This window comes from Trachypithecus francoisi, unplaced genomic scaffold (genome assembly GCF_009764315.1).
Source record: "Trachypithecus francoisi isolate TF-2019V2 unplaced genomic scaffold, Tfra_2.0 Contig01585, whole genome shotgun sequence".
Taxonomy (NCBI): domain Eukaryota; kingdom Metazoa; phylum Chordata; class Mammalia; order Primates; family Cercopithecidae; genus Trachypithecus; species Trachypithecus francoisi.
The window spans coordinates 4,975,946-5,001,473 of record NW_022681444.1 but is presented as its reverse complement, the minus strand read 5'-3'; the positions used below and the strand labels follow the sequence as shown (position 1 = coordinate 5,001,473).

Here is a 25,528-nt window from a genome sequence, read left to right as displayed (position 1 = left end):
CAGAAGGCAGTACCATCTAGACTACTTCTAGCAGTGCAGAGAGAGGGTGCCTGAATCCATGACTGACAGTCTCAGCCAGTCTGAGTGACCAAATCATTTCCGTGATAATTTGCATATTAAAATTCTCAGTGGGGCACCATTTTTCCCATGCCGTTAAAATAATTGGGAAGCCATTAGAATGAGGTGGTCCCAGTGCTGTGAGTTCCTACATAAGCAAACCAAAACTCAACTTAATGTAAAAGGTCATATTCTAGGAGCCAACCAGAAACCGTCAACTAATCTCTAACCAGGGACTTTCCACTGGAATGATCCAGGTAAAGCTACTGCTCCACTTCAGCAAATCAAATACTTTGCTTTGCTTCTGCATTCACCCTATAATAAGCCTCCCTTTGTTCCCTCGGGTTTGGAGCTGCCTGATTAATAAATCACTGTAATCTGGGCTCACTGGCTCACTCCTGTAATCTCAGCACTTTGGGAGGCCAAGGTGGGCAGATCACTTGAGGTCAGGAGTTTGAGACCAGCCTGGCCACCATGGTGAAACCCCATCTCCACTAAAAATAGAAAAAAATTAGCCAGGCCTGGTGGTGGGGGCCTGTAATCCTAGCTACTTGGGAGGCTGAGGTGGGAGAATCACTTGAACCTGGGAGGCGGAGACTGCAGTGAGCTGAGATCGCGCCACTGCACTCCAGCCTGGGCTATAAAGTGAGACTCCATCTCAAAATATATATATATATATATATATATATAATCACTGCTCAAATAAACTCTTAAAATTTTTAATGTGTCAAAATTTATCTTTTAACAATGCTTATTGGGTAACTGCATTTCTTTTTTTGTAAATTATCTGCTCATATCCTTCCCTCGTATTTTAATGGGTGCTCATGGCTTTATCTTTTTTTTTTTGAGATGGAGTTTTGCTCTTGAGATGGAGTTGCCTAGGCTGAAATGCAATGGCATGATCTTGGCTCACCACAACCTCCGCCTCCTGAGCAAACGATTCTCCTGCCTCAGCCTCCTGAGTAGCTGGATTACAGGCATGTGCCACCACACCTGGCTAGTTTTTATATTTTTAGTAGAAACGGGGTTTCTCCATGTTGGTCAGGCTGGTCTTGAACTCCTGACCTCAGGTGATCTGCCCGCTCACCCTCCCAAAGTGCTGGGATTACAGGCTTGAGCCACGGTGCCTGGCCGCCTTTATCTTTTTGATATGTAAGATCTCTTTTCATATTAATGATTCTTTTTTTTTTTTTTCCTCTGTTGCCCAGGCTGGAGTACAGTGGCATGATCTTGGCTCACTGCATCCTGTGTCTCCCCAGTTCAAGCGATTCTCCTGCCTTGGCTTCCTGAGTAGCTGGGATTACAAGCATGCGCCACAATGCCTGGCTAATTTTTTGTATTTTTAGTAGAGACCGGGTTTCACCACGTTGGCCAGACTGGTCTTGAACTCCTGACCTCAAGTGATCTGTCCACCTTCATTTCCCAAAGTGCGGGGATTACAGGTGTGAGCCACCGCACCCGGCCTATGCTAATGATATTGGACCTTTTGGAAACTCACAGATATTTTCTCTAGTTTGCTATTTCTCTTTTAATTTTATGGTTCTTTCTGGCATAGAAATTTTAAGTTTTGTGTAATCAAATATTTCAAACTTTGTTCATGGCTTCTGCGTTTTTTTTTTTTTTTTTTTTTTTTAGACGGAGTCTGGTTCTTTTGCCCAGGCTGGACTGGGGTGCAATGGCACAATCTCAGCTCACTGCAACCTCTGCCCCACTGGGTTCAAGTGATTCTCCTGCCTCAGCCTCCCAAGTAGCTGGGATTACAGGCACACGCCACCATGCCTGGCTAATTTTTGTATTTTTAGTAGAGATGGGGGTCTCACCATGTTGACCAGTCTGGTCTCAAACTCCTGAGCTCAAGTGATCTGCCCACCTTAGCCTCTCAAAGTGCTGGGATTACAGGCGTGAGCCATCGCGCCTGGCTGGCTTCTACTTTAATGTCTTTAGAAAGGCTCTCTCCACTGCTAAGACTTGGTACACAGTGGTTCATACTTTCTTTTACAAATTTCAGAAACTGACTTTTTATGTTTCATTTTTAATTTATTTAGAACTAAAAACAGAGGGACATATTTACTTTCTCCAAAAGTTTGTCCAATTGTCCCAACGTTATTTTTTTAAAAATTCATCATGTCTCTACAGATTTGAAATGCTGCTACTTTCATCGTGTACATTTTATATATACTTGAGTTTATTTCTGGACTTCATTCTGTTGTATTGAGTGGTTTATCTATTCTTGCACCAGCATCATAGTGTGCTAATTATTGTAGCTTTGCAATAAATTATAATGTTGAAGAAATAACCATCCTTCATGACAAATCTTTAAAAAAAAAGTTTCTGGCAAATCATTCATCTAATCACTCAGCAGATATTTATGGAGTGCCTACTATGTGCCAGGCATAAAGAGAAAAGAATTGGGATTCTGTCTGGAATCACAGTAATTTACTTCATCTGAGGAGAAATATACATCTTTGCAAGATGAAGTCTTCCCATTCAGTAGCATAGTATATTTGTCCATTTGTTCAAACTTTTTCTTAGATTCTACAGTGATGTTGGATTGTCCTTGTCCCAAAATCCGTGAGGGTTGGGACCCTTTTGTGGAGGCTAGTTTTAAAAAAACTATCCAATACTTTCTATACTTACTGACTCAATCAGATTTTCTGCCATTTTTTAGGACAATTTTAGGAATTTATTTTCAACTACAAAATTGTTCTTCTTACCTAGATTTCAAAACTTACCATATTTCATTGAATCTAGGATGTCACTGAATAAAAGATGTACCGTTTTTCTGGCAAAAGTAATAAGATACATCATTTAAAACGTTTCATCAAAAAAAAAAAAGAAAGAGAGAAAGAAAGAAAGATGTCCACTATAATTACAAGATGCATGCTAAATTCAGAGATGTTAAAATGTTAAGAGGCCGGGTGCAGTGACTCATGCCTCTAATCCCAGCACTTTGGGAGGCCGAGGCAGGTGGATCACTTGAGGTCAGGAGATCGAGACCAGCCTGGCTGACATGGTGAAATCCCGTCTTTACCAAAAATACAAAAATTAGCCGGGCATGGTGGTGCGTGCTTGTAATCCCAGCCTACTTGGGAGGCTGAGGCATGAGAATTGCTTGAACCCAGGAAGCAGGGGTTGCAGGAAGCCAAGATCGTGCCACTGCACTCCAGCCTGGGTGACAGAGACTCTGTCCCAAAAACAAACAAACAAAAGATGTCATTGGAGGTTACAGTCATCAGAAGGCTTGACTTGGGTCTGCTTTCAAGATGGCACACTCACATGGTTCTTGGCAGAGGACTTAGTTCCTCACTACAGGGACCTCTCCCTTGAGCTGCTTGAGTGTCCTCAGGATATGGCAGCTGGCTTCTCCAGAATGAGTGACACAAGAAACAATAAGGCAACTACAATGCCTTTGTTGATCTAGTCTCAGAGGTTGCATACCTTCACTTCTAACATATTCTGCTTGATAGACAGGAATCACTAAGTCCAGCCTGCCTACAAAGGAAGAGAAATGATCACCTCTAGGGAAGAAGTATCAAAGAACTTGTGGACATATTTTAAAACCTCCACAATAGACATCTGTGTTGTTTTCAGTTTTGGGCTGATACAAATAATGCTGTTATGAATATTTGGATACAAATCTTTGTGGGGACATACAAATGCTTTCTTTTTTTTTTTTTTTCCCGAGACAGAGTTTGCTCTGTCACCCAGGCTGGGGTGCAGTGGCACAATCTTGGCTCACTGCAACCTCTGCCTCCTAGGTTCAAGCAATTCTCCTGCCTCAGCCTCCCGAGTAGCTAGAATTACAGGCACCTGCCACCACGCCTGGCTAATTTTTTTGTATTTTTAGTAGGACAGGGTTTCACCATGTTGACCAGGCTGGTCTTGAACTCCTGACCTTAGGTGATCCACCTGCCTTGGCCTCCCAAAGTGCTGAGATTACAGGTGTGAGCCACCGTGCCTGGCCCGTGCTTTCATTTCTTTTGCATCCATTCCTGGAAGTGGAACGGCTGGGCCATATGGCGAGTGAATGTTTAACTTTTTGAAGAACTGTTTTCCAAAGTGATTATACCAATTTACATTTCCACCAGCCGCACATGAGAAAGAAAGCCATTTTCTTCACATCCTTACCAACACTGATTACGAGCAATCGTTTTCATTTTAGCCATTTTTTTTTTTTTTTTTTTTTGAGACGGAGTCTCGCTCTGTCGCCCAGGCTGGAGTGCAGGGGCCGGATCTCAGCTCACTGCAAGCTCCGCCTCCCGGGTTTACGCCATTCTCCTGCCTCAGCCTCCCGAGTAGCTGGGACTACAGGAGCCCGCCACCTCGCCCGGCTAGTTTTTTGTATTTTTTTAGTAGAGACGGGGTTTCACCATGTTGGCCAGGATGGTCTCGATCTCCTGACCTCGTGATCCGCCCATCTCGGCCTCCCAAAGTGCTGGGATTACAGGCTTGAGCCACCGTGCCCGGCCCATTTTAGCCATTTAATAGCTGTATGATGGTATCTTATTGTAGTTTTTACTTTTTTTTTTTTTTGTAGAGATGGAGCCTCACTATACTGCCCAGGCTAATCTTCAACTCTGGCCTCAAGTGATCCTCCCATCTCAGCCTCCCAAAGTGTTGGGATTACAGGCGTAAGCCACTTTGTCCAGCCCTCATTGTGGTTTTAATTTGCATTGCCCTAATAGCTACTGATACTGAACATCTTTTCATGTGCTTATTTACCATCCACAAATCTTCTTTGATGGAATATCTGATTAAGTGTTTTGCCCTCTTTATAACTGGGTTATTTTCTTATCATTGAGAGTTCTTTATATTTTCCCTTTACCAGTCCTGTATGAGATAGGTGATTTGCAATTATTTTCTCTCTGTGCCTTTTCATTCGCTTGTTTTTCAAAGAAGTTCTTACTTTTAATGAAGTTCAATTTATTAATTTTTTCTTTTATGGATTATACCTTTGGTGCGGTATCTAAGAAATTTTTGCCAATCCAAGTTCATAAATATCTTCTATGCTTTCTTGTAGAAGTTTTTACTAGGTTTTAGGGTTTTCCTGTAGTTTTGTGATCCATTTTGAATGAATTTTTAAATATGATGTGAGGAGTCTTTTTTTTTTTTTTGAGACAGAGGTTCACTCTTGTTGCCCAGGTTGGAGTGCAATGCCGCAATCTCAGCTCATTGCAACCTCTGCCTCCTGGGTTCAAGTGATTCTCCTGCCTCAGCCTCCCAAGTAGCTGGGATTATAGCCATGTGTCACCACTCCTGGCTAATTTTTGTATTTAGTAGAGGCGAGGTTTTACTATGTTGGTCAGGCTGCTCTCGAACTCATGACCTCAGGTGATCTTACTCACCTCGGCCTCCTAAAGTGCTGGGATTACAGGCGTGAGCCGCCGCACCCAGCCTCTTTTTTTTTTTTTTTGAGACAGAGCCTCACTGGCTGGAGTGCAGTAGCCTGATCTCAACTCACTGCAGTCTCCGCTCCTGGGTTCAGGTGATTCTTGTGCCTTGGTCTCCCAAGTAGCTGGGATTGCAGGTGTGCACCACCATGCCCAGCCAATTTTTTGTGATTTTAGTAGAGACAGGGTTTCACCATGTTGGCCAGACTCAAGTAATCTGCCCACCTCAACCTCCCAAAGTGTTGGGATTACAGGTGTGAGCCATCACGCCCAGCCAGGAGTCTTTCTAAACAGCAGCAAAATCAAAGTGGCCAATATTTTTATTCACTCTTCCACCAAGAGGCAGACAGATCATGTCTTATCTCTGCAACCTGAAAGACCTCTTTTGTACTTTTAGGCTTTGATGTTCTTTTTTTAGAGACCAGGTTCTCACCATATTGTTCAGGCCGGTCTTGAACTTCTGGCCTCAAAAGATCCTCCCGCCTCAGCCTCCCAAAGTGATGGGAAAACAAGTGTGAGCCACCGGACCTGGCCGATTTTATCTTTTTTTTTTTTTGAGACGGGGTCTCACTCTGTCGCCCGGGCTGGAGTGCAGTGGCCGGATCTCAGCTCACTGCAAGCTCTGCCTCCTGGGTTCACGCCATTCTCCTGCCTCAGCCTCCCAAGTAGCTGGGACTACAGGCGCCCGCCACCTCGCCCGGCTAGTTTTTTGTACTTTTTAGTAGAGACGGGGTTTCAGCGTGTTAGCCAGGATGGTCTCCATCTCCTAACCTCGTGATCCGCCCGTCTCGGCCTCCCAAAGTGCTGGGATTACAGGCTTGAGCCACCGCGCCCGGCCTGATTTTATCTTTTTAAAAAGGCTGGGTGGGTGCCAGTATAACAGCATCTAGGACAAAATCACTGTAAATAATCTTGAACTCAGCCACTCCAAGTTATAGCACCACCCACACATTTAATCTATATTCCTAAGCTGTTGTTTTGGTTCCCAGAGTTCATGTAGGCCACTTGATCTCCACCTAACTCACTAAAACATCCACTCTGATGCTTGTACGCTATAGCAATAGCAATACTTGAGGCTTCTTTTCATTTGCTAGGAAGGTCCCTGGTTCATCTGGTGGCTTGATCTTACTCACTTTAAAAGTAAAATTCGGCCGGGCGCGGTGGCTCACGCCTGTAATCCCAGCACTTTGGGAGGCCGAGGGGGGCAGATCACGAGGTCAGGAGATGTAGACTATCCTGGCTAACACAGTGAAACCCCGTCTCCACTAAAAATACAAAAAAATTAGCTGGGCATGGTGGCAGCGCCTGTAGTCCCAGCTACTCGGGAGGCTGAGGCAGGAGAATGGCGTGAACCCGGGAGGCGGAGCTTGTAGTGAGCCCAGATCGCGCCACTGCACTCCAGCCCAGGTGACAGAGCGAGACTCCGTCTCAAAAAAAAAAAAAAAAAAAAAAAAAAGCAAAATTCTCTGAGACTTGCAATCTATGGAGTATTTGTTTTCTCTTGCTTAGGATTTGGCTTCCCAACAAGAAGTACATTCTCTTTGATCTAAGAAAGTAGCAAGTTTTGTTTCAGCCTGAATATTTCTTCTCTGGCTTTTGAATGACATCAGGCTCACAAATTATCTATTAGGTAACATACAACTTTCTATGCATATCCTCAAAGACAGCCTTCAAAATTTAATTCAGCTGTAATTTTGTTCTTCATAATAATGTGGTTACAGCTAGGTAGTCCCCTGTATCTTCTGGAGTCCACCCCTGACTCCATGCTTCCACACTGGGAAGTATATTCAAATGTTAAAATTCCCAAAAGGCAATCAACACAGACGGTTCTCTGCAACTGGTACTTCTGTTTCTTGCATCATCTGGGTACAGTTTAAAGTTTGAAGCAAAGTAACAGATCTAATAAAAAGCCAATTTTGAACTGTTTCATTTTGTGTTTTTGTCTCTTAATTTGATAAACACATTCCAAAGCTGTTGCCACCAGTCTGTGCAAAAACAAGTGTGTTGCTCCTTAGTGTGTCTCAACATTCAGGTAAACATATATTGCACTATGGCCCGGCGCGGTGGCTCAAGCCTGTAATCCCAGCACTTTGGGAGGCCGAGATGGGCGGATCACGAGGTCAGGAGATCGAGACCATCCTGGCTAACACGGTGAAACCCCGTCTCTACTAAAAAATACAAAAAACTAGCCGGGCGTGGTGGCGGGCGCCTGTAGTCCCAGCTACTCGGGAGGCTGAGGCAGGAGAATGGCGTAAACCCGGGAGGCGGAGCTTGTAGTGAGCTGAGATCCGGCCACTGCACTCCAGCCTGGGCGACAGAGCGAGACTCCGTCTCAAAAAAAAAAAAAAAAAAACATATGTAGAGCTAAAATTTACAAACTAAGACCCAGGGAAACTTAAGGGGTCCCAGAGTTCTTACATAATTTTAATTTACCAGCATAAAAACTACTATTGTCCCTAAAAAATATTGTGTACAAACCAGGTATCATTATGTGGACCATTGTTTTACAAATACAGATTAAGAATACATAGTAGACTAAAAACGTATTATCTCCTATAGGAAACACTTCTCATATCCCCAGCCCCACAAACACCCATATTCCCCTACACATCTCCTATAGCACAGAGCACATTGCACCAATTTGTTTATGTGTCAAGAATCCTGGGATGGGGTGGGCAAGGATAGTGTCTTCCTCCTCTAAAATAATACCTGACGTATTGTACTTCATTTATATATTCTGAATAAATGAGTGAATGCTTTGAAGAAAAATGAATGAATGAATGAATGAATGTGAGGTATGGATCAAAGTTTTTGGTTAGCCGGCCATGGTGGCATGCGCCTGTAATCCCAGCTACTCAGGAGGCTGAGGCAGGAGAATCTTTTGGACCCAGGAAGTGGAGGTTTCCGTGAGCCAAAATCGCACCACTGTACTTCAGCCTGGGCAACAAGAACTAAACTCCGTCTCAAAAAAAAAAAAAAAAAAAAAAGTTTTTTTTGCATATGTCTATCCAATTATTCTAGTATCATTTGTTAAAAAAGACTCTTACTTTGCCATTGAATTGCCTTCGTACCTTTGTCAAAAATCAATTTACCAAATACGTATAAATCTATTTCTGGATTCTTTCTTCTGTTCAATTGACAAATTTGTTTACGTAATTATATGTGATAACAAAATATATAACACATTATAATGATATAATGTTATCATGTTACTCACTTGATTAAAAAACATTTAAAATATCTTTGTTATGATGAAATAAAAACCTATGACATTGAAAATCTTGAATAAAGTCTTATGACACTTTTTCTGTAATAGCATTTTATATTCTACATAAAATTTGCCTTGAACCAAGGCACAGCTGGCAGGTAAATAGATGGGGAATGTATCCCTCAATCTTCAGCCTCTTCCTCAGAACAACACTGGTGAGCTGCTCCCACTGTCACCCAACACTGTGACGCACACAACCTGCACCAGCTCCTTCCGTGCTTCCCACAGAATCAGGGCACACCTTCCCCTGTCTCCAGGAGTCTCTGGAAGTCACATAGGAATTTCCTATGTGAAGGAAGTCAGGGGGAGGCAGAGGCTGGCTTGGGGAAGGGAGTCCTCACTAGGGAAAGTGAGAGGATCGCATTAGGGTTTTAGGAAGCTGACTCCAGCAGCAGTGCAGAGGGGAGAGGTGGGTTGCTCTAAGACGGAGCCAAATTCTGAGAAATTCCGTGTGTGGTACACTGACCAGGTGAGGAGTGACTGGTCCATAAAAGATAGGCCATTTGGAATGAATCTGAGCTGTGTGGGAAGACAGCTTGGAGATGGGGAGTAAAGGAAGGGAGAAGTCAATTGTGCCAACTGTGTCTCTGGCTTGGCTGATGGGTGGAGGGTGATGCCCTTGCACTGGGGTGGGGCACATCAGAGCAGGAGCACATGTGAGGAGGAAAGATCTTGAGTTCAGGGTGGACAGGCTGAGTCTGAGGTGCCCTTGAACTGCTGAAGTGGGCTGTATAGTAAGGAGTGCAATGCACTGGTGCAGAGTTCAGCAGTGGGTCTGGACTGGAGAGAGCTGGGAGTCAGCAGCAGCACATTGGCGATCAAGCGTGCAGAGAAGAATGAGCACGCCAGATAGAAAGGCGAGGACAGGGCCCTCTGGAATGCCGGCGTTTAAGGGATGACTGGAGAAGAGACTGAGAACGGCACAGCACTGAGACAAGATAGCCAGAGGGGCAGAAAGAAAGCAAGAGGTTGGGACAGAAGCTGGGAGAGAAGAAAGTCTGAAAAGGAGAGTGGACAGCAATGTCAGAAAGGTGGGGACAGAAAAGTCTCCTTGGGTAGATCTGCCTCTGATATGACTCTCTGACACAGGGCACAGGTTTGGCTCAGTCCAGCTAAGTTTATGGACACCAGCACTGTGCCAGCTGAGAGAGAGAGCTAGGCCATGGTCTGGCCTTCTGGGTGTTTGTAGTTCACTGAAGGGGGCTGTCCCCTTTTCTTTTCTTTTCATGCCATCTGCTTCCTTGTTCCCTTCTCTCTGGGCAGCACACTTTCAACGGCATCCTGTCACATGGAATCCTGTACAGTGTAACAGTTCTTTTCTTAAACTCCTGATATCTCCCACTTCCGTGGGAGAGAGAGGTGTGGAAGCTGGAGCTTCAGATCAAGGCCTGTGCTGCGGGGCAGGAACAGGGGAGGTGACAGCGCCATCGGAAGCTCCAGGAACAAGCACCTCTCCCACCATGTCAAATCTTTTTGGAACGTCCTGGCCCATCGGGGCTTAGGGACTCCTTTGATGTGACCACTGTGCCTTGTAAAACAGTTATCTTACTGTTTTACAGTAAGTTGTGTATCCGACACAGTGAATTAAGACAAAAAGCTAACCACAGTCAAGGGAGCCCTTACTTCCCGAGAGAACAAACGCTCCAGAGAGGACACCTTGGGCACCACAGCCACGGCCGCCTGTGGCTCTGATGCTGTCAGGTGTGGCCAATCCTCCCTCTTCCCACTGTGTCCTGATGGCTTCTACGGATGCAGGGACTTGCTCCAGCAATTCTCCCCCTTTCCCTGGCACCACTAGTCCTCCCTTCCCTATTGGAGCTTCCCCCACGGCCTTACAAACTTACTATTTATCCCACACTTCAGAAAAACAAAAAGACCCTTTGAACGCCCTTCCTGTAGCTATTACACCACGCCTCTCTCTTTTTCCCTTAAAGTGAGTCTCTGAACAATCATCTGTGCTCCCAGTCTTTCTCTTCTCCCACTGCCTCGCAACCCCTGTGAACAAGTGTCCCCCCTGCTTTCCAGAGATGCCCGCTCTTGTCTTACAAATGACCTCCACCTCGCTGGGTCCAAGGGTCCCGCTCAGACGGGCACTGCCGGCTCTGGTGGGGGCACAGGTGAGGACGCCCTCCTTCCTGCAGGCTCCTGGTAATCCCTGCCTTTCCGGGCACTCCTCAGTCTACTTTGCTGGTGCCTCTGTCTCTCCCTTCCCCTTGGTAATTTCTTTAGTTTCATGACTTTAAACATCATTTATATGCTAATGAAAGAGCTCCAGGCACAGCTCTTTCTTGAGAGCCTTGGACTTGCACATCCAGGTCACTGGGCATCTCCACAGGGCTACGGGAAGGCATTGATGGGTCCAGGCTGAACTCTTGAGCTTTTCCTCAAACTTGCTCTTGGCCGAGCTTTCCTCATTCAGGAAGCCGTGTTCTCCAGTCTGCCAGCTGCTCAGGCTCCAAATTGCAGTCTTCCTTTTTTTTCCGTCTTCTTCTCACATCCCAAATTTGATTCATCAGCAAATTAGCTTGGTTCTTTTTTTTTTTTTTTAACTGAACACCATTTAATAAAAAACCAGTAGTGTAAACAGGAAAGCTGCACGAAGATACCATGTTGCCGTGGAAGGCTGGTGCCTGCTGCTGGGAAGCTGAAGGCAGGGGAAGCAGCAGATTTGAGGGACGAGTACTAGATCTTGGTTCTTACATTTGAAATTTTTTTTATTTTTTATTTTTTTTTTGACAGTCTTGCTCTGTCACGCAGGCTGGAGTGCAGTGGTGCAATCTTGGCTCACAGCAACCTCCACCTTCTGGGCTCAAGTGATTCTCCTGCCTCAGACACCCCAGTAGCTAGGACTACAGGCCTGTACCACCACTCCTGGCTGATTTTTGTATTTTTAGTAGAGACAGGGTTTCACCTTGTTGTCTAGGCTGGTTTTGAACTCCTGACCTCAAACAATTTGCCCACCTTGGCCTCTCAAAGTGCTGGAATTACAGGTGTGAGCACTGCGCTTGGTCCTTATATTTGAAATGTATTTTGGGGTGGGTGCTCACACCTGTAATCCCAGCACTTTGGGAGGCTGAGGCAGGTAGATCACCTGAGGTCAGGAGTTTGAGACCAGCCTGACCAACATGGTGAAATCCCGTCTCTAACTAAAAATACAAAAATTGGCCGGGTGTGGTGACGCGTGCCTGTAATACAAGAATTGGCCGGGTGTGGTGACACGTGCCTGTAATCCCAGCTACTCAGGAGGCTGAGACAGGAGAATCGCTTGAACTCGGGAGGCAGAGGTTGCAGTGAGCCAAGATTGTGCCACTGCACTCCAGCCTGGGCAACAGAGCTAGACTCTATCTGGAAAAAAAAAAAAGAAAGAAATGTATTTCGGACCTGACCTTCTCAGCATCTCCACTGCTATAGTTCTGGTCCTGCTGTTGTCCTCTCATCAGACATACGCAGTCGCCTTCTCCCTGGTCTCCCTGCCCCTACCTCTTCAGCAAATTCCCCACAGCTCCTCTTCAACTTTGTGGATCCTGTCACCTCTTTGTTATTTAGGAGGCTGAGGCAGGAGAATCGCTTGAACCTGGGAGGCAGAGGTTGCAGTGAGCCGAGATCATGCCACTACACTCCAGCCTGGGCAAAAAGATTGAAACTCCACCTCAAAAAAAAAAAAAAAAAAGAAGAAAGTCTATGAAGGTTAAAAAACTGAGTTCTGAATAAATACTCTGATGATTCTGGAATAAATAGTGGAAAAATAAAATCTTGTCGTATCAGGTAATGTATTATGGGCTTTACAGGTATCATCCTGCTTAGTCCTCACAACAGTTGTGAGAAGCAGGTTTTGCATTCTTACTATTACTTGTCTGGTAGTGAAGACTTAGTGAGGTTAAATAGGATCGCATTAAAAACAAGGGGCACTTAGGCGAGATTTTCTACTTTTCCTGGCATGATTACCTTTAAAGCATCATAAGTAAACAAAAGAGTTCACCGTTAGCACTGAAATTACTTGCATTAAAGGTGAATGATTACTGGGTGCTAAGGGCAGAGCCAAGTTTTTTTTCTTTGTCTTTTTAAACAGTTAAAGATGGACTCTGGTAATAAAAATGGAGTTTTAATTATTTAAAAAACCCAACATTAGTAGCATATTGAACTATTTATACTATTTTTCCCCTAAAGTTTACCACGTGAATATATTTTTTCAAATAACACATAACTGAAAGTTGCAATCTCCATTATAAAATATTTTCAACTTTGACATATCTGAGATAAAAATTCCTCCACTTAATATTTATTTTTAATTTTTCTTTTTTAATACAGAAAAAAACTTCAATGATACAAATCGGTTTCAAATTTTGGGGAGAGCATTATCATTCTGCAACACTTTGTTGAAAAGGGCCTTTATTGTACAGGCGTCTGTGATCAAGTCAAGAACATAGACTAAAGAGGCAAATTTCACATGTGCGGTGTGTGTAGGAATGAGTTAGAGAAGTGACCTGGATGACCGTGGGGAGAGACAACTGGTTTTATTGGGGTTTTTCACCAGATGCCTCCCAATGTCTTGGGGGAAAGAAATATATAAAACAAAAGCCAGATTTCTGACCCAAAGAAATGGGAGGAAGTGGCATGGTGTGGGGAAGACTGAGGCTATGGGAACCTCTGAGGTTGCCAGGGCCTTGACCTTGGGATGTAAAGATACAGAGATGTCAAGATACTTCTGATGTAGTGGATCTATGAAAAGAGACACACACCGATCCCATCCTGAGACGAAGTCAGAGCCTGAAGCCGGAAGATGAGTAAAGCCATGGGAAATGGAACTCCCGAGGAAGGGCTCCGTGAGACCCAGAGGCTGCGGGAACCACAGCTGATGCAGCAGCCGCTGAATGAGGAGCCTGGCCTGTTCCAGTCAGCACTGACAAGTCTGGCACAGAGCCCATGGCATCTACATTTGTTTCCATGCCCTCTTTTTGTTTGGGATTAATTCTCCCTCTCTAAAAACCTGCTCTATTTTTCTGTTCTTCTCTTCCACCTAAAATCCCTTCCAGCCTTTCACACGGTTAAAGGATTAAAATAATCCACATCAGTTTTTAAAACATTCTGCCACAAGTTAGGACATAGATGTCTCAATAAAGTAAAAAGAGCATACTTTAAAAAGATGAATTTCTTACAGAAGTGACTTCTACCACGCAGTCCCAACTCCTCCTTGTCCCCATAAATCTGGAGATGCAGGGCACCAGCAGCGGTGGTGGCCTGGCCCATGGGGTGTGGGAGAGTGGCCTGTTCCTGCTGCCTTAATGGGCCTTCTCATCACATGGGTCATTAAAGACCCGCTGTTCTGAGGAGGGTGCACAGCTCTGTGCATAAAATGTCCCCAAAGAGCAATTATTGTTGAAGAGGTTCAATCACCTTCTCCTAACTTATTCCCCATAAATCTCTAATTTTGAAAGATGATGTTTATAAAACAACCTTCTCTACTAATAATTAGCTTTCTTATATTTATTAATCAAAGATTAATCAAAGCATCTGACCCAGCATCGCCACTCTAAATTGATAAAATCCTAGGCTGAAAAACATGTTTTATGTCTTGTTAGACTGGGCAGCTTTATCCAGGAAAATAGCTTACTTCTTTTCTTTTAGCCTTAAAAAATCCCTTTTATGAAAATGTATTATAATATTAGCTTTTGAAATGCTGAAAATCCTTAAAGATACTATTTGATACCTTTGGTCTGCCCAACACCTACCCTGCCACCTAATCCAACTAACCCAACTGAGGCCGGATACCCTGGGTTGAGGCTGATTTCTTTTTTTTTTTTTTTTTTTGAGACGGAGTCTCGCTCTGCCACCCAGGCTGGAGTGCAGTGGCCGGATCTCAGCTCACTGCAAGCTCCACCTCCCGGGTTTACGCCATTCTCCTGCCTCAGCCTCCCGAGTAGCTGGGACTACAGGCGCCTGCCTCGTCGCCCGGCTAGTTTTTTTTTGTATTTTTCAGTAGAGACAGGGTTTCACCGTATTAGCCAGGATGGTCTCGATCTCCTGACCTCGTGATCCGCCCGTCTCGCCTCCCAAAGTGCTGGGATTACAGGCTTGAGCCACCGCGCCCGGCCAAGCTGATTTCATTAATACCTGAGAAACAGCAAAATGTAGAATAGTGACAGTGGTTAGTTAAAACTGTGGGTGCTGGAGTCAAGACAGCACCAGATGCAAACCCTGGCCCTGCTGCTTAGTAGCCACAAGACCTTGAACGAGTTCACCTCTCGAGGCCTCAGTTGCCTCATCTCTAAACTGGGGATAATAACCGAGCCTGCTGCGGGCATTCATTGTGAGAATCAAGTGAGACAATGACCACAGCATACCGAGCACAGCACCTGGCACACAGTAAGGACCCCCTAACTGGAAGCCACTGTCATCACCGGCGCATCCTAGAAATAGCACGACAAGCGCCAGTTCTTGCACTGTGTCACCAAGAGGCCTGGTGTGCAGAAGGTATTTTTCCATTCCTTCCTGGAAGGCAATTACAAACCCAGGAATGATACACTGAGTAAATCTAAGGACAATCTTTTTAAATTGCCCAGAAAAAAAACCAGTCCATTTTAGCAAATAAAGATAAAAGCACATCCTTAACTTACAGTTGTAACACAACAGCAGACCAGCTTCTCCATCTTCGTACACATCAATAGCTGCAACAAAATTAACCTGCAATGATAACGGGCAACGGTAGTGGGCAGGCTGGATGCTGACCCTGTGAAAAGACTTTTTCAGGTTGTGAGTGATTGCGGGGCCCGTGGCCCTCTGTGATGCAGGTGCCATGGGGTCATGTCTGCCCCACCAGCACCCATAATACACATTGGGGGCTGGGATTATAATACAATGGAGGTGAGAAAGAAAAGAAAAGAAAAAGGAAAGAAAAGTCTCTCCATTCTTTCTTCTCTGGGACTTTCTCATCATCTTTTCATAGCCATTGAGAAGCTCTGTGTTTGGTATGTCTCCTCTCTCTATTGAAATGCCTCAGGTTTATGTTGTGCTCCAGCTCCCAGAGCATTTTCACATAAGTTGTTCATTTCACTCTCAGAAAGTACTAGGCTGGTGCAAAAGCAATCGCAGTTTTTGCCGTTGGAAATAATGGCAAAAACCGCAATTACCTTTGCATCAACCTAATATTATTGGCATTATGGTATACTTATTTTACGGAAGATGAAAGTGAGGCTCAGGGTGAAGTCACTTAAGGCCCTTGGCTGGTACATGCCACAGCCAACATCTGAACTAAGATTCCGGTTCTCTTCCAACCTTATCGCTCTCGTACCTCCAGTGAGGCAATCCTTCTGCCTCCACCAGATAAAGCCTGTGCAACTTAAAATCGCCACGGCATGTCTTAACACTTCTATTCTTTCTCTGTTCTTCATGTCAAGAGAGGCAGCATGGTGCAATGAAAAGGGCGTCAGAACACCTAGTTCTGTGGTCTGGGGCAAACTCCTCTCTCTGGGCCTCAGTTTCTGCATTTGAGAGGAGGGCACTCAACCTGATGGCATCCTGGGTCCTTCTTGATTTTCAAAACTCCAGCCCTCTAAGAGCCTCCTGCTCCTTTCACTTCCTCACTTGTATTCTCAACCCTTAGAGCCTGGCCTCCCGTGCTTCCAGGAAAACCACCCTCTGAGCTCAGCCAAGATCTCCCTCTCCCCAACCGAAGGCCTTGGCCACTGCTCATCTGTCCATCCTGCTCTCTGCAGCCTCTGACGGGTGACATCTTCTGCCTCCTGCCCTCTCTCCCACCTCAGATTATTCTTCAATTTCTTGGCTCTTCTCTCCTTAGTAAAACCCCACTTCCATAGCTCCAAATTTTGCTTTGTGCTCAAAACCCTAAACCACGGGCTCAGGCACACATTCTCCCCAGGGCCGCAGCCCCTAGACTGTATCGTTTGTTCTCAGATGCAACTGATTCCACATCTAAGTCATTAAAAGCAGGAGGTAATGGGTTGGGGTGGGGGGGTGGAGGGGCACAGACTGGGCAGACAGATAGGAGAGCAAGCCCTGTCTAGGCCAGTTACTGCCTCTGTGGTATGTGGCAAATGGCTTAGCCTCTGGCCTTAGGTCTTTGTCTGTAAAGCAGGCATAATGAGAACACTGACCTTGCTGGATTGTAATGGGAATTCAGTGAGACAAGGCAGAGATTTTAGCACAGGGCCTCATGCATGATGAGCACTCAATGAAGGCTATTGACTTTATCTCCCACACAACCAGCTTTCCTTCTAAACCTCCTCCTTTTTGTTAGCACATCTATTCTCAAAGTCTTAGAGCTACCTCCAACCTAAGTCCAGCAGCAGCTTCTTCACACACTTTCTCAGGTGTCTTTTTTGTGCCCCTGCTGCTGTTCTAGGCTAAGCCCTGACCTGCTCGCAGAAGCACCATGTTGTGGGCTCCCGCTGGCTCCTTTCCCAGCCCTTCTATCCACACTGTGCTCCTCCCTCTGGCCCTGTACTGGCTGACCCTCCTCTTCACTGGTGTCACCAGAACACAGCCTTCACCTCTAAATGGTCTCATTATGGTGCCAAGGCCCCAACTGGCCATCCTCAGCCACTGCCACTGCCTGGGATTGGGTGCCCCTTCCAATGGAACCTCCAGTTCTCTCCCATCTGTCATTATCTGGCACTGTACTTGGTGCCATTAGGATACAGAAAAGAATAAGGTGAAGTTCCACCCCTTAAGAAAAAAAACAGAAAAGCACATAAGTACACAAAACAAGGTATAACGGGGCAAATGCCTCAACCAAAAGTTGCAGGAGCTCAGCGGGGAGTAACAGTGAGGACTAGTGACCAAGAGCTCCAGCACTGGCATTGGAGAGAGCTGGGGGTTGTCACAGCCGAAATAATCCCCATGGCTCCAATCATGCCCTGTGTTTTAGGCTCTCTGCAGAGTGTGCCTCACCCTCTGGTGCTCTCTCGTCTGTTTGTTCCCTGTGGCTCCCCTCCCCATGAGATCTAAGGCTCAGGACGCAAAGGCCTGTCTGTGCTGCTCACTGCTGGCCCCTCAGCATCCAGATCAGGGTCTGGCGGGTGGCAGGTACAGAATAAACTCATCGGATGGACAAGGGAGTAAATGAAATCCCAGCTCCATCACTTCAGAGGCGTGTACACTCACGCCAGTTGTTTCCCCTCTCAGACCTTCAGTTTCTTCATTTGTAAGATGGTAGAAAATAAGAATATCTAGGCCTACTGGCTTGAGGACTCCAGGAGGTAACTTATCTAAGCACCTGGCACAGGGCCTGGAGCTTGGTAAATGCTCATGTTGGCTGATATCATTATTTAGATAAGGAACCAGCACCAAAGGGTATATTACACGAAGGACAGTCCTTAAGTGCCCTCTGACCCCAGAAAGGAGCCTTCCTGGCTCCACCACTTTGACTTAGAATCACTTCCTCCTCAGATGCCCCTGTACATGTCAGTTTTACTTCACCATCTCAGCTAGAGGCTTCGTGCTGCACCGTGTCTGCTCTGCCAGACTGGGAGCTTCTCCACAGGAGGGGCGAAGTGCTACCAGCTTTGTGGCTGGCCCTGCCATCCCCACCAGCTGTGGGAACATGGTCTCTGGAGTCAGCCAGCTGGGGTCCAAGTCCTGCCTCTGCCACTTACTAGCTGTGTGCTCTGGGGTAAATAAGTGACTTCTTCTTTCTGACTTCAGTTTCCTTTTCTTTTTTTTTTTTTTTTTTTTTTTTTTTTTTTTTTGAGACGGAGTCTTGCTCTGTCCCGGCTGGAGTGCAGTGCCGGATCTCAGCTCACTGCAATCTCCGCCTCCCGGTTCACGCCATTCTCCTGCCTCAGCCCCCGAGTAGCTGGGCTACAGACCCGCCACCTCGCCCGGCTAGTTTTTTGTATTTTTTAGTAAGACGGGGTTTCACAGTGTTCGCCAGGATGGTCTCGATCTCCTGACCTCGTGATCCGCCCGTCTCGGCCTCCCAAATGCTGGGATTACAGGCTTGAGCCACCGCGCCCAGCCCAGTTTCCTTTTCAATAAAAATGGAGAAATGGGCCAGCCGTGGTGGCTTACTCCTGTAATTCCAGTAATTTGGAAGGCCAAGGCGGGCCTGAGGTCAGGAGTTCGAGACAAGCCTGGCCAGCATGGCGAAACCCCGTCTCTACTAGGTGTGGTTGTGGGCACCTATAATCCCAGCTACTTGGGAGGCTGAGGCAGGAGAATCGCTTGAACCCGGGAAGTGGAGGTTACAGTGAGCCGAGATCACGCCGTTGCACTCCAGCCTGGGAGACAAGAGTGTCTCAAAAAAAAAGGAGAAATGAAGAGCCCCTCCAAGACATAATGCTTATGACATGCTCTGACCCAGGGCCTGGTACACAGAGGTGGCCATTCAATGGTGGCCACAATTACTATAATTATGGGAGGGTTGACTGCAGTGGGACAGGTGGAACTAGACAGCCTTTTAGTTTAGAGATAAGGCCTGTGTGTGTGTTTGGGGTGGGGTGAGGGAGGGTAGTAGTGACGACAGGTATGGAGGAAGTTCAGGCAGCCTTTTAGACCAAGATCTGTGCACAATGACCACAGACAACAGGGGGGTACTTGGCATCCAGTAAGTCTACCAAGGGGCTCCAACGCTGTGCTGACAGGCAGACAAACGTGGCAATATTCGGAGAGTTGGGCTTCAGGACAGGTGGTGGCAGGCTTCAGCCCCAGGGCCAGGATTCAGGAACAGGCTTGGACTTAACCACTTCCTCCTCAGGCATGCCACAGCACTTTATTATTCAGACCTTTATTAACACTTATTACAATGAGACCTATTTTATGCTTTGAAATAGGTGTCTGTCTCCACCTTGGGACAGGGGCCTGACGGGGTTCTTGCTCCTAGAGATCCTGATATGACAGGTCTGGCGTAGGACATAGGCATTAAATCTTTATTTCATAAGTTTGATTAAAAATAAGTAGTTCTGGCTGGGCATGGTGGCTCACGCCTGTAATTCCAGTGCTTTGGTAGGCCAAGGAGGGAGAATTGAACTATGGATTGCACCACTGCACTCCAGCCTGGGACAGAACTAGACTCTGTCTCTCTCTCTCTTAAAAAAAAAAAAAAAAAAAGTAGTAAGTAGTTCATTTTATTGGTATTTTACAATGATAACAAATAATATATGGTGGTTGTAAAGATTTAAAACACAGACTTGTAACAACAAGTGAAGTGGGAACTGTGCCTCCCCTAGCTGGGGCTCAGTCCTCCCATAAACCAGGGACCCAGATCCCATGACCACGCCTGCAGTTCCTCCCAGAGGAGCCCTTGGTTTTGGGAACGAGGTCAGTGCTGGTGGCTGGAGCAGCAGCAGCAGGTCACAGCAGGCACACTGGTACAGTGAAGTTGACAGTGACTTTCAGAATGTTGCTTTAGTGCTTCTTAAACATTTCCTCTCTTGAGCTAGGATTGTAATAGAACCCGAGGTGGGTAGAAGACTGAAATAGGGATCAAGTGGTCCTGCCTAAGAGAGGAGGAATGGCAGCAGGAAGTGAGGCCTGCCTAGTTAACACTGGTGCCCGCAGAGGCGGGCAGGTAGTAAGTGTAGACGGAATGGAGATGAAATTCCAATGACCCAGGCTGTGTCCCCCTGCCCTGGGTGCTGAGCTGCAGGAACATCTTGGTAAAAAGCTAGTCCTGTTCCCACAAGGCCTATTTCTTTTTTTTTTTTTTTTTTTGAGACGGAGTCTCGCTCTGTCGCCCAGGCTGGAGTGCAGTGGCCGGATCTCAGCTCACTGCAAGCTCCGCCTCCCGGGTTTACGCCATTCTCCTGCCTCAGCCTCCCAAGTAGCTGGGACTACAGGCGCCCGCCAACTCGCCCGGCTAGTTTTTTGTATTTTTTAGTAGAGACGGGGTTTCGCCATGTTAGCTAGGTTGGTCTCGATCTCCTGACCTCGCGATCCACCCGTCTCGGCCTCCCAAAGTGCTGGGATTACAGGCTTGAGCCACCGCGCCCGGGCACACAAGGCCTATTTCTAACCAGCTATTAGAAAACATACAGCTCATTATCTTCTTCATTTTCTTAGGGCTCATCTCCCCAGTCAGACAGTACACTCCCTGAAAGATGAGTGAGTTCATCTGACTAAGCACCTGTGCCTGCTGGGAGCCGTGCAGCCGCCATTCTACCACGGGAGGGCTGTGCACGCTGGCTGATCCTCTCAGAGGGCTGTGCATGCTGATCCTCTCAGAGCCAGGAACTAGGAAAGGTTTTTTTTTTTTCCCCTTAAAACTTTTATTTTCTTGGCCGGGTGCAGTGGTTCACACCCGTAATCCTAGCACTTTGGGAGGCGGAGGCGGGAGGATCACGAGGTCAGGAGATTGAGACCATCCTGGCCAACATGGTGAAACCCTGTCTCTATTAAAAATACAAAACTTAGCTGGGCGTGGTGGCCGTGTCAGTAATTCCAGCTACTTGGGAGGCTGAGGCAGGAGAACTGCATGAATCAGGGAGTTGGAGGTTGCAGTGAGCCGAGATCGCACCACTGCACTCCAGCCTGGGGACAGAGCGAGACTCAGTCTCAGTAAATAAAATAATTTTTTTTTCTCTTAGGAAAGAACTTCGTATATTTGTCTTTTTTTTTTTTGAGACAGAGTCTCGCTCTGTCACCCAGGCTGGAGTGCAGTGGTGTGATCTCGGCTTACTGCAAGCTCCGCCTCCCGGGTTCACGCCATTCTCCTGCCTCAGCCTCCCGAGTAGCTGGGACTACAGGCGCCCGCCACCTCGCCTGGCTAATCTTTTGTATTTTTTAGTAGAGATGGGGTTTCACCGGGTTAGCCAGGATGGTCTCGATCTCCTGACCTCGTGATCCACCTGTCTCAGCCTCCCAATGTATATTTGTCTTTTAAAAAGCACAATGAAGGCCGGGTGTGGTGGCTCACGCCTGTAATCCCAGCACTTTGGGAGGCCGAGACGGGCGGATCACGAGGTCAGGAGATCGAAACCATCCTGGCTAACACGGTGAAACCCCGTCTCTACTAAAATACAAAAAAACTAGCTGGACGTGGTGGTGGGCGCCTGTAGTCCCAGCTACTCGGGAGGCTGAGGCAGGAGAATGGCGTGAACCCAGGAGGCGGAGCTTGCAGTGAGCCGAGATGGCACCACTGCACTCCAGTCTGGGCGACAGACTGAGACTCTGTCTCAAAAAAACAAAAAACAAAAGCAAAAAAAGCACATTGAAGAGGCTGGGCGCGATGGCTCAAGCCTGTAATCCCAGCACTTTGGGAGGCCAAGACGAGCGGATCACTAGGTCAGGAGATCAAGACCATCCTGGCTAACACGGTGAAACCCCGTCTCTACTAAAAAATACAAAAAACTAGACGGGCGAGGTGGCGGGCGCCTGTAGTCCCAGATACTCGGGAGACTGAGGCAGGAGAATGGCGTAAACCCGGGAGGCGGAGCTTGCAGTGAGTTGAGATCCAGCCACTGCACTCCAGCCTGGGCGACAGAGCGAGACTCCGTCTCAAAAAAAAAAAAAAGAAAAAAAAGGACATTGAAGAAAGGACAAGAAAACTTGAGAGTCATTCCTGACAGCCATCCAAAAAACAAAACACAGAAGTCATCAAAGAAAATGGTTCTTAACCCAATTTATCCAGGGTCTTTACAAATCATAGGAAAAAGAAATCCTATACTGAATTATAGGACATTAAGTATAGGTAAATAATACAAAGATCATATAAAATAAATTTAATAAAATGATTTTTTCTCTATAGCTACCCTGATGAGTAAGTAAACTGCACAATTTTCAGCCACTTAAGCATGATTTATTTTAAAATAGAACTTGTCAGAAAGTTTCTCTGAAATGAGGTGAGGACTTTTCCACTACCAAAAGCTGGCTAAGTCTTAGGAAACTAGTTGTCAGGAAAAGGACTGACTGAACAAGGACCTGCTGCACCACGGCATTTCTGCTTTGTTTGGCTGCTCACACAGTTTTGAGAAGGAAGAAGGGGGTGAGAACTTCTTTTTTTTTTTTTTTTTTTTGAGACAGAGTCTCACTCTGTCGCCAGGCTAGAGTGCAGTGGCATAATCTCGGCTCACTGCAACCTCCGCCTCCTGGTTTCAAGTGATTCTCCTTCCTCAGCTTCCCAAGTAGCTGGGATTACAGGTGTGTGTCACCAGGCCCGGCTAATTTTTGTATATTTAGTAGAGATGGGGTTTTGCCATGTTGGCCAGGCTGGTCTTGAACTCCTGACCTCAGCAGATCTGCCCGCCTCAGCCTCCCAAATTGCTGGGATTACAGGTGTGAGTCACTGCGCCTGGCCAAGGGGGTGAGAACTTTTAAAGGACAAACCAGGGCCCCTGCTCCTCAGAAGTCTGGGTGGGAAGACATGCTGGTCCAGGGATGCCCAGGCAGTGGGGGGTGGGGGGGTGGGGGGAGTGGGTGACATTCCTCTCAGCTTTAAATTAGGAAGTTTCAGGACCCACTCCTTCTCCTAGGTCTATATTAGTATCACCTGAGGATAGACTTAAAAAATATTGGCTCCCAAGTACCACACACCTCCAGATTCTGATATAATTGGCTTGGCCTGGGGTCAGACACTGATCTTTTTAAAGCTCTCCAAGGGATGACAGCCAGGGCTGCAAAGCAATGAAATATACCAGGGATTCCCAACTTGGCTAAATATTAAAATTATCTGGGGACCATTTAAACATACCCAAACCCATGCCACACTCCAGACCCAGGAAATCCTTGGAGGAGCAACACGGGCAGTAGTAGCTTTTCAAATTTCTCAGATGACTCCAATTGCAGACAAGTCTGGTCACCACCAATATAGATAAGAGAAATGACAGACCACTCTGTGATCAATAACAGCTAAAGACAAGAAGGTCTCCTAATTACATCTAGATTTTTCTATTTCTGATTTTTCTGTTTCTTAAAATCTTGCTCTAATTAGGTCTTAAGTCTTCCTAAAATAGTAATTAGCAATTTTAATGAATATTTATATGGAACATATTTACAGTTAATACAAATTGTAAAGCATAAGTGGAAGAATTCTGCAGTCTCTTTGATTTAGCTGAACAGGACTGGAGGTAGCCTGTGGGTCCAGAAGCCCTCACTAGGAACTACAGTCTCCCTGGAGCTGATATCCCCATTCTGTGGTTTCCTCAGTATCTAGGCCAGAATACTGGCTTGCACTGCATGACGCAAACCTCAATGGCTCACTGATAGTGGGCCTTGTCCTGCCTCATAGAGATACATGGGCTGAAGAGCTCTGTGATCTGCTAATGTCAGTGTCAGTGTTGAACAATCTCCAGTGACAGGCTGCCAGGCCTCAGGGTGGTGAGTGCTCACCACTGTCCAGTGGGCGCCAAGGTTTAAACCCCACACAGTCACCTCTAGAATATAAGTGCAGCTTTGGGTGGCCCTAGATTTTGTGTCACACTAGGACATCCCTGTTCTCTGTGCATCAGGCCAGGGGTGTAGACTCTCAGGGCAGATCTGCCCGCTCACTCTCTCCTAATGGGTTTCCACCCCTTTTTCTTTTCCTACTGGGCTTTTAAGAGGGTAAGGAGGGTGCTGTACCCACTCTGGCCACCCAGTCCCCAAAATGAGAGTCTGTAGCCCCTCAGAGGTCAAGCTTATTCTCCAAGGGCCCTCCCAGGACAAATCATCTAACAAATGCTCTCACTTATTTAGTTATTATATTTAGTCAAAATTTTGACTCTTCATGTCTTTTTTTTTTTTTTTTAATTTTAAATACAGACAAGGTCTTGCCATGTTGCCCAGACCTGTCTCGAACTCCTGGGCTCAGGTAATCCTCCTGCCTTGGCCTCCCAAAGTGCTGGGATTACAGGCGTGAGCCACTGCGCCTGGCCTCTTCATGTCTCTTTTATTTGGAAGGATGGAGTGGCAAGGAAAGATCTGAAAACTAAACAGGGCAAATGGGACAGTCACATGATAATAGATAGAACCATTCTGACTTATAAAAATGGCAACTTCACATAGCTCAGTCTAAATAGTGAATCACATAATACTGATGTGATGAATAGTACATACACACCATAACTTTAAAGAAATCCAAATCATGGCATCTCAGGGTTAGAAGACACAACGATGATTAGTCTTTTCTGATTCCCACTTGTCCCCACAACCGCTGGCTTACCCTGTTGGCCTCCACGTGGTGCAGCCTGAAGGCTTCTCCTGTGCTCTCGTTCACCACATCAAACTGGTGTCGATAAGCCACACAGATGAGATTGTCACTCTCTTCAGCTGGCCCATCCACTAAGGTCATCACCACGGGAGAGTCGGACAGACAGATCTCCTGTGTGGTTGGTGAGGATACAAGAGACGGGTGAGGACAGAGCAGTCAGCTCCATGCCAAGCCCCACTGCCCATTCCCTCCTTTCAGAGACGGCACCTTCTCCAGGCTCCTGCAGAGCCTTGTGCTACAGGGAAGAAGGGACAAGACAGCAAAGTGCCAGGGGTCACATCAGACATCTCCTTCCCATAACCTGTCCTCAAGACTCAGGCCTCTGTCTATTGGAAAAGGTCGAGGCCAGGAAACAATTTAACAAAATGGAATCTACAGTATGGTCTGCTTTATCCCTTACATCGTCTGGTCCTGTCCTGGGATTCAGTAATAGTATTAATAATTGCTAACTAATCTATTTGTGTACTTAACATGTGCTAGGCACTGTTCTCATTGAATCCTACTTATAAGGTAGGTACAGCTACTACTCTGTCTTATAGATGAGGAAGCTGAGCCTTAAAAGTCAATCACAAAGTTCACACAGGGTAGAGCTAAGATATAAACTCAGGAAATGTCATTTCAGTGCTCATATTACATAAATGTATATGCTGCAAGTAAATCTGCATTAAAATAGCT

General features: G+C 46.2%; 1 protein-coding gene across 4 annotated transcripts in view; it reads right to left on the bottom strand.

The window, feature by feature from the left end:
• The window catches only part of GARNL3 (GTPase activating Rap/RanGAP domain like 3), a 183,574-nt gene that overhangs the window by 15,156 nt on the left and 142,890 nt on the right, over window positions 1-25,528 (bottom strand). For all 4 annotated transcript variants that reach the window (XM_033191556.1, XM_033191547.1, XM_033191565.1 and 1 more), the window contains 2 exons: window positions 24,806-24,964; window positions 15,330-15,396 (listed from right to left, as the gene is read on the bottom strand). In XM_033191556.1, the coding sequence (XP_033047447.1) occupies window positions 15,330-15,396; window positions 24,806-24,964 (226 nt within the window). The remainder of the gene's footprint in view (window positions 1-15,329; window positions 15,397-24,805; window positions 24,965-25,528) is intronic.